At 44.3% G+C, this 13,859-nt stretch overlaps 2 protein-coding genes across 3 annotated transcripts in view; one reads left to right on the forward strand and one right to left on the reverse strand.

Moving 5' to 3' along the window:
* Positions 1-1,462: 1,462 nt before the first annotated feature.
* LOC143127783 (uncharacterized) lies at positions 1,463-9,102 on the forward strand. Of its 2 annotated transcripts, XM_076289483.1 has the most exons (14): positions 1,463-1,834; positions 1,976-2,006; positions 2,389-2,429; positions 2,632-2,671; positions 2,885-2,972; positions 3,833-4,073; positions 4,356-5,129; positions 5,922-5,997; positions 6,110-6,275; positions 6,917-7,168; positions 7,961-8,007; positions 8,120-8,288; positions 8,438-8,490; positions 8,614-9,102. In XM_076289483.1, the coding sequence occupies exons 1-13, from the start codon at positions 1,741-1,743 to the stop codon at positions 8,468-8,470; spliced, it is 2,052 nt and encodes a 683-aa protein (XP_076145598.1). In that variant the 5' UTR covers positions 1,463-1,740; the 3' UTR covers positions 8,471-8,490; positions 8,614-9,102. The 2 variants fall into 2 exon arrangements, with proteins under 2 accessions (XP_076145598.1, XP_076145599.1); XM_076289484.1 differs by lacking the exons at positions 1,463-1,834; positions 1,976-2,006; positions 2,389-2,429; positions 2,632-2,671; positions 2,885-2,972 and adding an exon at positions 3,018-3,163.
* A 930-nt stretch (positions 9,103-10,032) lies between these two features.
* LOC143127115 (serine/threonine-protein kinase DCLK2-like) overlaps positions 10,033-13,859 on the reverse strand; it is a 9,371-nt gene continuing 5,544 nt past the window's right edge. Inside the window, exons 9-16 of the mRNA XM_076288419.1 lie at positions 13,667-13,786; positions 12,653-12,799; positions 12,265-12,398; positions 11,345-11,519; positions 11,155-11,235; positions 10,928-10,999; positions 10,594-10,615; positions 10,033-10,243 (exon numbers count right to left, since the gene is read on the reverse strand). Coding sequence (XP_076144534.1) covers positions 10,227-10,243; positions 10,594-10,615; positions 10,928-10,999; positions 11,155-11,235; positions 11,345-11,519; positions 12,265-12,398; positions 12,653-12,799; positions 13,667-13,786 — 768 coding nt within the window. The 3' untranslated portion in view covers positions 10,033-10,226. The remainder of the gene's footprint in view (positions 10,244-10,593; positions 10,616-10,927; positions 11,000-11,154; positions 11,236-11,344; positions 11,520-12,264; positions 12,399-12,652; positions 12,800-13,666; positions 13,787-13,859) is intronic.

Raw genomic sequence — 13,859 nt, forward strand, 5'->3', positions numbered from 1 at the left:
TATACATTAGGGATCTCCTCCAGCTGCTGCAGACGTTGTGTGATCTATAATGGGAAGGTAAGGTGAGTGCTATGCTAGCACAGTCGCTAGCATTATTCGTAAATGAGTAATATGGCAGCATACTCGCTAGCTCATTTGTAAATAAGTTAGTAACACGGTAACATATCTGCAGGCCTTTCTGTAGCTTAGAAATGTTAGCTTCTACCTGTGGAATCTCCTGGCAGCATATTCTCTTCTCTGCCTCAGTTGGCATTGCCCCACAATTTCCACACGCACACCTATATAATAATTTAAAAAAAAAAATAATAAAAGCTAATCAAGTGCAAAGTTTCAAATGCAAGCAAATGTTAAATATTGTAAAAAGACTGGCTTTATGTCACGAAAAATTACATTACGTATGTAACAGGCTATAACGGCTAATAGCCAAGCCTAATTTGGCACGTAGGAGCCAACGTGGGTCCGACTCTGGGTCGAACATGCTGGAGTGCGCCTCTGTAATCTGTCATTTTCACAGAGGTGGAGGTTTTCACATGAAGAAAATGAACAGCTAAACATCTGACAGGTGGGCGTGGCCAGCAATAGCTTATTTGCATAAAAGTGACCGAGCCCTTAAACGGCTCATTCTGAAAGGGACTGAAGCTGGCAAGAATAGAGGCTGCAGAGATCCCCAGATATCTCTGAGATTGATTTTGTGCAAAAAACTTTATGAACATGTTTTGTATAGCCCATAGACCTATTCTAACTTGTTTAAAAGAGGTATAATATGTCTCCTTTAAAACATCCCCTCCTTAGCACTATTGAGAGGTTGCTCTGCCGAGTAGGCTATAAGAGGAATTGTGCCAGTTGCATCGCAGGTTCGAATCCGGCTTGATGCCGTGGCTGCCGTTGTCACGCGGTCTCCCGTTGTATTACGCTACCCAAATCCTGTTATTGTCTGTGGCCTTGATCATTTGTCTGTCCCCCATGTCTATCTCCTAAAGGTGGCATGCAACCTAATACAACAAACAAAATTCACCAAAAATAAGGTTTTATTTGGGAAACAAGACACATGTGAATCAGGGTTCAAGTGGTCCGTTTTCAGACCTAAAGGTTGCGGTATGAATCATAAAATATGACACATTATATTAGCGAATGTTAACAAAAAACTTGTCAATTTCAATGAGGCTAGGAAATTCCATTCTAGCACAAATTCAGATTTTCATACTCCAAGCTCGTCTGAATGAGAAACTGATGTCAAGCTATGCATTCACAAGTGGGATTCTTTGAGAAGCTGTTTAACAAGGCACAGGTTGCGGCAAGATTAAAAACATGTTTACTCAAGGTTGACGGTTTTAAGGTTGTTGTAGGCTTAAAGTAACTTGTTGAAGGGGAATATTGGTGTATCCCTGATTCCCTATGCGACAGTAGGCCTACCACTGAAGACTCGCTTCCTGTTGACGTACAGACGTATGAACGTCCCGAAAGAAGGACCACAGATGAGTCCGCCCAAGAAGAAGGCTGTAGTTTTCTGCCCCTTGGTAAACAAAACCAAGAGTGCAGAATCGTGCCTCAAATATCGTTCGTGAAGTTTTGCGGCGGGTTTACTTTCTGAGACGACAGCACTGGTAACGTTGAACGTCTGCTGTCGAACAGTTTCTCTCTTTCATTGTATGCTTTCTCGGCACTTTCGCTCGCTTATGTTCGAGTAGGGCTCGAATTACCGGAGAGGTTCAGGCAGTTCACTGCAGTGGGGAGAGTTTCATGGCCGAGGCGCGGTGCGGACAAGAGCAGAGTATGCGGGATGTTCGGGACTCGGGTGGTGGAAGGAGACACCCTCGATCAAACGCATCGGCAGGTAAAGACGATGCGATAGAGCTGTTGTGACGCATTAAAACACACACACACACTTATACAATCCGGTGTGTTTTGGTATGAAATTATTGTCTGGCTTGCAAAACTAAATGCCACCATTCTGTCTTTCTGCCATGTCCTTCAGAGAGAAATAAACCAGACCAGCAGCCTTCCAGGTATTACCATGTATTCAGAATTTTAATGTGTAGGGAAGGCTACATAAAGGCTACATAAAGGCCTATACCTTACTAATGTTTTATGTTTTGTTTGTGTGCGCCTTTCTGCTTACTGGTCTGTGTGTGAGTGAGAAAGTGTGTGTGTGTGTGTGTGTGAGAGAGAGACAGAGAGACAGAAAGATCCATCTGTGAGATTTCACTGTTTGTCGACAAATTCCAGAGAAAATCTGTGTCAGTATTGCTTAACAATCACTTGAAGTGTGTGTTTGTGTGTGTTCTAGCCGTGTGTGTCTCCTGGGCTGGGGTGGGTGTGCTCTTTTCTGTGTGCCAAAAGTTTGACACAGCATTGTACAACCCCTCCTTCTCTCTCCCTGTCTCTCAGCCAAGGAGCTCTTTCCTCCATCCGGGCTGCCATCATGAGGAGTGAGTTTGTATTTTATATTATTATTTCGTAAACTGAAGTGACCGAGTTTTACTTTTCAGTATCAGTATTGTGTGTGTGTGTGTGTGTGTGTGTGTGTGTGTGTGTGAGAGAAAGAGAGGAGAGAAGAGAGAGAGAGGGAGAGAGGGAGATTATGTGTATGCCTGTCATAATGATCTGTTTTTTCCTGTTTTATTAAATCAGCCTCTAGAAGCACATCTCAGGAACAGCAGAGAGAGAGACGGTAACTCAGACACATACTGCACTGACACAAATATGAACACAACTTTATTTTAGTGTATTTACTTATGCATGGAAACAATCTTGTGTCATTTAGTCACACACCCTTCTTAGCTGGAATTCAGTGTATTGTAAAACATATTTGTGTGGATTGTATATTTGATCCCTTTCACCTCGTGTGTGTGTGTTTGTGTGCATGTTTGTATTTGCACATAAGCCACAGGAGGCCACAGATCACCATCCTCTCCGCAGAACCTATGGCTCCTGCCTGGTACCCAGCGGCCCCTCCACCATCAGCAGTGCAGGTACCATAGATATGTATTTTAGACACACTCCACTGGTCTGCAGTGCAGGTACCATAGATATGTATTTTAGACACACTCCACTGGTCTGCAGTGCAAGTACCATAGATATGTATTTTAGACACACTCCACTGGTCTGCAGTGCAGGTACCATAGATATGTATTTTAGACACACTTCACCATCAGCAGTGCAGGTACCATAGATAATGTATTTTAGACACACTCCACTGGTCTGCAGTGCAGGTACCATAGATGTGTATTTTAGACACACTCCACTGGTCTGCAGTGCATGTGCCATATATATGTATTTTAAACACACTCCACTGGTCTGCAGTGCAGGTACCATAGATATGTATTTTAGAGACACTCCACTGGTCTGCAGTGCAGGTGCCATCTTGAATTTCCCCTAGGGATCATTAAAGTATCTATCTATCTATCTATCTATCTATAGATATGTATTTTAGACACACTCCACTGGTCTGAGCATTCCTGTGGCTGTTGAGCTGAGGATAGGTATGTCATCAATTCACATGAAATATGAGAGGTAAACAAGTAGGGTTGCAATGCATGTTTCAGACGGTAGAGCTTAGTACGGTAGGAACGGCTTTAGATGTCCAGAGTTGGTGGTTAATGTTTAGAGGATTATACTCTGTGACCAGTCATAAAACTCTTTGTTTCTGTACTGACTGTCAGCGACTGAATGTGGTTGTTTGTTTCACATTCTCTTTTATGGACACCTGTGTATACACAAATTCCCTCACACACACACACACACACACACACACACACACACTTACTATATCCTCCACCATTATACACACACACACACACACACACACACACACACACACACACACACACAGGTTCCTCCCCCCTCTTATGACCAGGTGCTGAGAGAGAAGAGTCGTGAGCAGCAGCAGCTTGTCGTTCCCTCTCCTTCTCCGACTCCTGTCACCACTTCATCCCTCGCTCCCTCTCCACCTCCCTCTCTATCTCCCACTCCATCACGCTCCACCATCGCAACGCAGACTGATGTTCCACCCACACCCCCACCCATCCCTCCACCACCCACTGTAGTAGACAACCCAGCTACCAGACCAGCCCGTGAGTGCATCAGGGTTTGTGTGTGTGTGTGTGTGTGTGTGTGTGTGTGTGTGTGTGTGTGTGTGTGTGTGTGTAAGAGTGGGAAAATAATAATAAATAGCTGTTTGTGCATGTGGTTTGATAATAGCAATGAGCATCATTGAAGTTTCTGAGAGTGCTGGTTAATTTTACAAAAGTATGATGAACATGTGCATTAATGAGATCAACCTGTATGTGTGTGTGTGTGTGTGTGTGTGTGTGTGTGTGTGTGTGTGTTTACGATTTTTCTGTTGTTGTCTCCAGTCAGAAGACCTCCGAGGCCACCCAAACCGTTCTCCCCCCCAAAACCAGACGTGGACCCACACACACCTCCACACACACCCACAGATCGGCCGCTAGAGGAGGAGCCAGTCCGTCCCAGGCCTCGGCCCCGCTCAAGAGCAGGCCTGCGGCCAATGAGCGAAGAGGTAGCTGGCTCTCAGCCAATCAGCAGTGAGAGTCCCATGATACAGCCAATCAACAGTTGCATGCCTAAGTCCCGGTCTCTAAACAGTGAGATAGTTGTTGCCCAGCCTGTCAGTGGCGAAAGAGCAGTGCCTCCATCAAATGGGTGTGAGCATGCAGTGAGCAAGCCAAACAACCAATCAGAGAGTGTGTGTGCGCAGAGCGAGGGTGTGTGTTTGGGGGCGGAGAGTGTGTGCGTCGGTAGTCAGTATCTTCAGGACCTGTTGGATGTTTTCGGACCCGAGTCCAGCCAACGGCAAAGTGACGCCGGTGACCACGGCGGACGAATAGGTGAGGGGGAGGAGGGGGAGGAGAGAGGGGCCAGCGGCAGCAGCAGTGGGACGAGTCCCCGGCCACAGCCCAAGCCCCGCAGGAGAACGCAGTCGCACACCCCCACGCAGACGCACACTCCAACGCAGACGCACACTCCTACGCAGACGCACACCCCCACGCAGACGCACACCCCCACGCAGACGCACACCCCCACGCATACTCAAGTGTCTGCGTCAGGGTCCCCCCCTCCCCCCCAGCCCCAGCCCCGAAGGAGGAGCCTATCAACAGCCACCAACACACGTAAGAGAGGGAGAGTGTGTGGTGTGTGTGTGTGTGTGTGTGTGTGTGTGTGTGTGTGTGTGTGTGTGTGTGTGTGTGTGTGTGTGTGTGTGTGTGTGTGTGTGTGTGTGTGTGTGTGTGTGTGTGTGTGTGTGTGTGTGTGTGTGTATATGTGGGCAGGGTTGGGTAGTAATGGATTACATGTAATCTGGATTACGTAATCAGATTACAAAAATCAAGTAACTATAATCAACTCAGATTACAATAAGAAATTGATTATAGTTACAATGTTGGGGATTACTTGATTACATTTTGTGATGCAAACAATGCAACTTTATAAAAGATATCTTAACTAATGTTTTAATTTGACAAGCAGCCTATTAGTTTGTCCACAAGATGTCACTATCATCCAATTGCCTCTGTAGTTTCTTTACAAGAAAAAGGTTCATATCAAAACTCAAGAGGGAGCCGTCGACATTGACCGATAAACCCATTCCAGAAAATACGTTCAGTACTTGGCAATATTGCAAAGACTGTGGGAAATAATAATGTGTATGTCGTGTGCAAGTGGTGTAAAAAGTGATCCTAAAGTAATCAGATTATGTTACATGTTTTGGGTAATCCTATTGATTACGCGACTGATTACAAAAATGGCCATGTAATCTATAGTCAGTAATCGATAACATTACAAAGTAATCTGACCCAACCCTGTATGTGGGAGTTTGTGTATTTGTACAAATGCTTATATATCTGCACATGTGTGTATTCAAACACCTGTGAATGGATGCAAATTGATCTGTTTATGATCAACAGCCCAGAGCAGTCCTCAGGACTCAGATGACAAGCGCCAGATAAATCCAGTCCACACTGGACCAGGCATGCCTCCTCGGTAATACACACTTACATTATCACACTCAGACTCACACACACACACACACACACACACATACATACGAAGATGAACAGTAAAAAAAGATGAACATGTTTGCTCTGATTGTCAGATTTCTCCCAGTCCGTCCTCCACCCATCAAGCTAGCCAAACCGCTGGATCTGATTGGCTCTGGCTCAGCCTCAGCCAATCAGCAGCAGGGTCAAAGAGTTCCGAAGAGAGGACCCCCACTACCACCTCGTCCAAAGCCAGGACACCCCCTCTACAACAGCTCACAGGTATCCAGATCATGGAGGTATTCTGCCAATCAATCAGTCAATCAGTCCTCCAAATCATGGAGAGCTTGTAGTACTCTTTGTCTGAGCAGGAGGAGGTAGGCTAACCTGACTCTGGCCAGATGATTTTCGTTCCGCCTAGCTCCACTCATCCATCTGGGATCGCTTCCGTTGAGAGTAATTTCGGCACCAGATTTTATGGTAGAGCCAATCAGGACACAGGGCAGGAGTTTCATAGATGTGACGTAGCGTAGAAGCGACTGTGAGACTGTTCTCAGCGTCACGGGTTGGCTTCGATGTGAGTGGTTGAAGTAGCACGTCAATAGATGACGGACAACTGGCTTATCCAATCATATGCAAGGATTTTTGATCAGGCCCAGCCTTCTGAAACACCACTCCAATGGATCGATCCCAGATGGATGAGTGGAGCTAGGCGGAACGAAATTCATCTGGCGAGAATCAGGTTAGAGGTAGGCAGGAACCAAGTTTGAATAGTTTTGCTTCATCAAGTCTGTATTTTAGGGAACGCTGTCCTCTGTCTCTCTCCTGTATGGTGTCTTTGGGTGCGAAAACACCACCCTGATGTGCCTGAGCTAAAAAAGAAATAATACCTTTTTTGATTCTGAATTTGTTTGCATCTTTAGAAAGAGGACATCAATTTGATGGACTTAACCGACACATTGGCAGACATGGATACCCATTCTGATGTAGACACACATGCAGATGTGTGTCCAGACACACACATGGACGTAAACACACTCACGGATGTGCACACTCCAGTCAACATGCCTGTGAACGCAAGCACACACACACACACCCACACAAATCCACACGCACAGAGCAGTGAAGAAGCAGGAGGCTCTGATGCCACGTCACTGGAGATCCCTCCACCCGAGGTAACACACACACACACACACACACACACACACAAACACACCTTTCAACTTTCATCTGTGTATATCTCTGTGTTGTGTATATATTGTCTATTATGGCCATCACAACAGGTTAGTAGAAAGTACTAGCAATCGCCATCAGTGTTTGCATGCATGTGAATAACATTGCTCTGCGTGTGTTTTTGTGTGTTTGGAAGTGGGGATGTGGAAAAAAGCACATGTTGGTGTATGTGAAAGCATTTCTGTTTGTGAGTGTAATGCCCTGATGCACATGAAAGCAGACTTAAACACAACAGGACAGTGAATCCTCTTCCCCAAGTCTCAAAGCAGCCACTAAAAAGTTTTTCAGTATTTATTTACAAGTGATATATTATGTACAGCTGTGTGATTGACAAACAGATTCTTAAATAACAAACAGAAGACAATAACAATAAGAAAAGGCAGCCCACTCTTACAAATGGCTGACAGAGGAAACCATCAAGAGGCTAGGAAAGGGCTTCTTTTTCTATAGTGCTATACTGGTAATTGAGCTGATGTTTGGTAAACCTTTTAGAGAAATAGCAAATAGGAGGGTCAATACTCTGCTCATCTTCTTGTAGAAGAACTGGACCTGGGCCATAGGAACTGGCATTGATCTTAGATAAAACAACCCTTGAAGTTAGACGCAGCAAGTCCCAGAGCACCACACAGTAGAGCCTCAGCAGACTCCAAAAATACCCTGACAAGTGGAGCAGCACACAGAATGCTTTACTGGGTTAGTTAACAATCAGCATGTCATGTTGTGTTGCTTTGCAGTCTTATTCCATCATGCTCTCGGAGAAATCCACCACTCAAGCTATGTGGTGAGTTTTTCTCCCTGTCACACACACACACACACACACACACACACACACACACACACACACACACAAGGTAGACTATGTAAATCCTTTCAAAAAATAATCTCTTTTTCAGCTGCGTGGCTATTTTTGCTTTCCGTGGGGAGAAGGATGAGCTGTCGTTCTCTGAAGGCGATGTCATCATGTTGACCGATTATGTAAATGATGAGTGGGGACGTGGTCATTTGAAGGGACATTCCGGAATATTCCCCCTGTGCTTTACCTCCTCACCACAGCCGCATTCCGTAAGCTTCCAAACATCCTCTACACACACACATTCCCCCGTTCTCTATAGTCTCCCTTAGACACCACAAAAACACACATATGATGGAGCACACAATCAAATGAGTCCAAGTTGTTGTTTTCATCTTCTCCTTCTCTTCCATCCATATAGATGTTTCAGAGTGCCGAGGCAGGCCTAGACTGAACAGGACGTGTTCTTGATGAGTGAGTGTGTTTGCCTGTCTGCATGTGTGTATGTTAGTGTTTGATCAGTTTGTACATTTTGTAATGGTCTGTCTGTGTGTGTGCATGCACATCTGTGAGTTTGCATGTGTGTTTGTGTTTTAGGTGGGGGGCGTTGTCCGTGCACTATTGGATGATGCTGATTGGTCTCACGACTAAGCAGAACTCACTACCATTGGTCAGGAACACTGTTTGTGTGTTACTGTAAGGGTGTTATTTACTGTCCAGAACCTTTTAATTTACTTCAATAAAATTACAAATAACAGACTTACATTTAACTGTGAGAAATATCAGTACTGTATCTTTAACGCAAACACACACACACATTTTATCATTGCTATATGTTTGGTAGCAGTAACGAGAGATTGCAGTGGCATCTCGATCTTTTAACCAAATAAAATGTTTTTTTTTTTTATTCATTACCACTTGAGCACTTTTGTCTGTTCAGGAGAGGAAATATGTGCATGTTCATGTGTGTATATGTGTGTCTTCTCACATAAACTTGCTGTTAGATTATGTCAGCAGCTGAGTAGAGGTTTGTACTGTACTGTATGTGCAGCATTTACATTTAAATAAATGTGTGTGTGACTGTGACGACAAGTATTTCTTGTGGAGACTGATCCGAGTGTGCATTTCAGTAAGAGCCAAAGCAATGCTCAAGGAATGAACTTTAATGTACAAAAATCTGACAGAAGAGCATCTTAACATCTTGTCCTACACGACTAAGGATGGGAATCAAAGATGCACATTTCTTTGGGAACAAACACAACACACACACACACACACACAGTCACTCATACAATCACTCATACACACACACAGGTTTGTGTATGAGTCAAAACTTTCACTTTCTTTTTTTTTTTTTTTAAAAACAACAACATTCAAATAAGCAAGGACTTCTCAGAGCACATGCACACACTACATACTATACACCACACACAAACAATCTTAGCCTGTTTTCCTTCTGTGATTTCATTGGCTTTTTTTTCATAACACACTTAAATGCAAAACAAGAATGGTCTCTTTCTCAACACCTCTCTCACACACACTCGCACGCGTATACCGTAATGACTGAAGGCTTGAACGAGTTATGGTCACACTGAACAGAGACTTGACTATGACATGACTACCTCTATCTGTAGGATATGTGGAGAGAGAAGAGGAGTACTGATGAGCGTGTCAACTGAGAACTAACAAGGTCCAGGTACACTTTTGAGAAAAACTCACCACGGAAAATTCAGATTTAAATAACCACCATCGTATGAAATGATTGAATCTTATCTATTATTATTTATCACCAAATCATATTGTCTTATGACACAAACATATCTATTATTTTGCACCACGTCACATAATTTTATGTTATCCAGTGCAAAAAAATAATCTAATTTGTAGACATGTCTGGTAGACCTTATTAATTCTCGATTGACCAACTGTAGAAAAAGGGTGGCGGCAGCACAGTGCAGCTGGTGGCCCAGCGGAGAGGTGACAGGAGAGGCATCTGGTGTGGGTGGGTTGCTTCTGGACTACATTTCCCATAGGTCTCAGTGTTATGCCATTAGGTCACCAGAGCAGCTTTCAATCGTAACACTCTTAGTCGTGATGGTCGTAGTACGAGCGCGTTTGTGGGAAATGCAGTCCTGGTTTGTTTGTTGCTCTTGTCAGCTCGCTGTTGTGTTTGGAGTCTTGTGTCTCACAGTCAGCAGCTTGCTGTGCGCTTACCTAGTCCCATAACCTGAAAACGCACACACACACACTTTAGGGAATTTCACAGTGACTGAACGTGAACTGTGATCAACTGAACTGTTAAACTGGGTTAAATATGAAGTCAGTGACAGGAGATTGCTCAATAGAGATGTATAAAGACATGCATCTCCAAAAGCCTATTTATGAAACATCTGCTCAGGTTTCAAATCTGACAACTACTGAAGTGATCTAGTTAGGATTTAAAAATAGATACATAGACATGCACGGAAATCGGAAGCGACCATTACATGCATAAATACAAGGACTTAAAAAAGAGCCCAAAGTTGAAGGCTCTATGGGTAGAGGGAGAACTGTTAACATGCACTGACAGCTACCTACCATTGTCATTCAGATGGTCAGACTGTCAGCATAGGTGGAGAGAATAAAGGATGGATGGGTTAGAGACCAAGTGAGTGTGTGGGAATGCTGCTGTGTGTGTGTATCATATCCCATCATAGCTGCCGTTGATAACATAGATTTATTGAACTTAGGTTTAATACAGAAAAAAATGTGGACATTACCAGTATTAATATTAATATATGATATGAACCATTTATAACATTATTTGGATCCTGTTATTATGTTATCATCGATCTAAATAAGGTATTACAATGTATGTGCATATGTGCCTGCGTTTATATGTGTGTGTGTGTGTGTGTTTGCACTCTCTCACCTCTGTGTCCGCTGCCGTGTTGCTGTCCAACTCATCAGGTGAATCGACCTTCACGTTGTTTTCGGAGTCATCCTGCAGATCACAGGCAGAAACTGAGCAAAAGGTTTGAGTGTGTGTTTGTACTGCTGTTACAGGCACCGGTGATGCAAGAAACATCTGCATCAGAAATCAAACAGTTCTGTGTGTCCATGTGTGTGTGTGTGTGTGTGTGTGTTTGACTCACTCACCAAAACCCATGGATGTGACAACACTTCCTCTGCACTGTAACGATTTCCCACGTTCACTTGCAGCATCCGGCCAATCAGATCCTTTAAAACAGGTCATGTCTGTGACTTGCATGAAAAAAACATGCATGATCTCCGTATGTTAAATGTATGTGAGCATGTGTGTCGTGTACTCTATGTGTGTTAGGCTGACCTTAGCAGAACTGCTAATGCTGTCCCAGTAAGGGGTGGGGAACTCCAAGCGCCCCTCCAGAATCTTCTGGAAAAGCTCATCCTGCTGGTTTCTCTCTGAGCGAAACGGAGGGAAGCCGCACAGCAGGATGTAGGTGATCACCCCCGCCGCCCAAATGTCCACCTTCAGCCCGTAGCTGAACATAAACACACACACACACACACACACATGGACCATACACACATGCACATGCAATTGGACAAACACACACACAGAAAGAGACTGAATGGTTTAAGTGTATTAGAGAGGTAGCCAGGTTAACATCTTGTGGCTGTAATGCTCAGTGAAGTGCCTGCATGGTGGGTAATCCTAGTGTGGCAGTGTGTCTAGTGAGTGCAGACTGGACAGTGGAGTTAATGACGCTGCTGCTTCTGCTTAATGAGGCCAGTGGGCTGTGTTTAACCACTTGAGACAACTTAAGCCTTACAGCAGACAGCAGGGCCATCTGTGTGTGTGTGTGTGTGTGTGTGTGTTTGGTAGCTTAAGTGAGAGTGTCTGCAGCCTTGTGTTCATAAGTGTGTGTGTGTATGTGTGTGTGTGTATGTAGATGATAATGTAAGTGGATTTGCTCACTGTAATGTTTGGTGTTTGTGTGTGTGTGTGTGCAACTGATAATGTCGTTGGAATTCGCTAACTGTAATGTTGATGTACAGCTCTGGAACACATTAAGAGAGCACTGCACATTTTCTGATGTCATCCTACTGTTGCTGAGTGACATTCAAATGAGTTGACGGTCATATTCAAATTTGCAGTGGTCTCTTAATTTTGAAAAATTCGAATGTCACTCAGCAATCGTAGGATGACATCAGGGCTGTGCAGGGCTCTCTTATTTGTTTCCAGAGCTGTGTGTGCGGTGTGTGTTTTATGTGTGTGTGTGTTACCCAGTCTCTGCAATGATCTCAGGAGCCACGTAGGTAGGTGTTCCGCAGACGGTGTACAGAGGCTTATCCACCACTGTGGCCAGCCCAAAGTCCCCCAGCTTCAGAGACTTAGTGCCATCAGGATACTCACACACCTACACAAACACATACACACATGGATATGTGAGTCTTGAAAAATAACAATGCACCTTTAGCGTGTCTAAAGGTGTTACTGTACTTTTCCAGGACATTTTCAGGTTTGATGTTTCTGCTTAGAATAAGGATCTAATGCAGGCATATCTAAAGTGTGTGTGTGTGTGTGTGTGTGTGTGTGTGTGTGTGTGTGTGTGTGTGTGTGTGTGTGTGTGTGTGTGTGTGTGTGTGTGTGTGTGTGTGTTAGTGTGTGTACCAGCAGGTTCTCTGGTTTGATGTCTCTGTGCACGATGCTGAGTTGGTGCAGGTACTTGAGAGCGGCGCTCAGGTTGAACAGCATGGCACTGGCCTCACACTCACTGTACTTAGTGGAGGAGGTGATGGCGTCAAACAAGTCCCCTCCCTGCAGAAACACACACACGCACGCGCGTGCACACACACACACACACACACACACACACACACACACATCTCTGTGAGGCCGTGGTAGAGAATATGATAGAAATATAGGTCCTCACTGAGAAAGAGACAGAGAGAGAGAAAGAAAGAGAGAGAGAGAGAGAGAGAAAGAGACAGAGAGAGAGACAGAGAGAGAGAGAGGGGGGGAGAGAGAGAGAGGGCGTACAGAAGAATAGCTCACTGTAGCAGTAAGTCTAGTTGTACAAGGTGTGCTGGTTGTGCTGTACTAGTGTTTACTGTAACTGGGGCCACAAAGCATGACAAAAATGCATACACATTTAGTTGTGACACTTTGGCAATACTGTAATGTTTTGTTGTCATAATAATGCACTTTTTGATAGATAGATAGATAGATAGATAGATAGATAGACTGGCAGACAAACTATGTGGTTGAATAGACTTTTTACAATAGAAGGTTCTTAAGTGAAATGATTCGGAAGTGTCCAAATTGAAATCACTACGTAAGGTGCTTCAATGCTTCAAAGACTATCCTCTAAAGGATATAATTCTATGGCACAATATATCGTGGAAAGATTTCAAAATCCATGTCAATAACATCCGCTATCACATAATTCACATAAGAGATTCTTTCAGCACTGTACTTCTTCTCCCAAGTCCTCATGAGTTCTCCTTCACATCTTTCTTTGACCTCTTGACGTTTTCCCTCGAGGTCAAGGAAAAGAGGTTAGGAATAGAAAAATAGAATCCCATTCTTTTTTTTTTACAATCCGACTGCAACCAGAATATCCTGCTCTGAGCTGTGCAGGTTGAGGCTTGAGGTGACATGCAGGAGGGTCAGCTCTGCACTCACCTTGACCAGCTCCATGACCAGGTAGAGATGACTGGCCGTGTCCACCTCCTCAATCAGCATGATGATGCTTGGGTGCCGCACCCGCCGCAGAATTGCCACCTCATTGGCTATCAGGTGTTCCTGCCAAGACCAACGCACCAATCATCATCATCCTTCACCATGACATTGTAACATCATTAAATTACATCACAGT

The sequence above is a fragment of the Alosa pseudoharengus genome, unplaced genomic scaffold (assembly GCF_046254945.1).
Source record: "Alosa pseudoharengus isolate Yale_2024_CS ecotype anadromous, Long Island Sound unplaced genomic scaffold, YU_APseudo_1.1 YU_APseudo_1.1_scf_17, whole genome shotgun sequence".
Taxonomy (NCBI): domain Eukaryota; kingdom Metazoa; phylum Chordata; class Actinopteri; order Clupeiformes; family Clupeidae; genus Alosa; species Alosa pseudoharengus.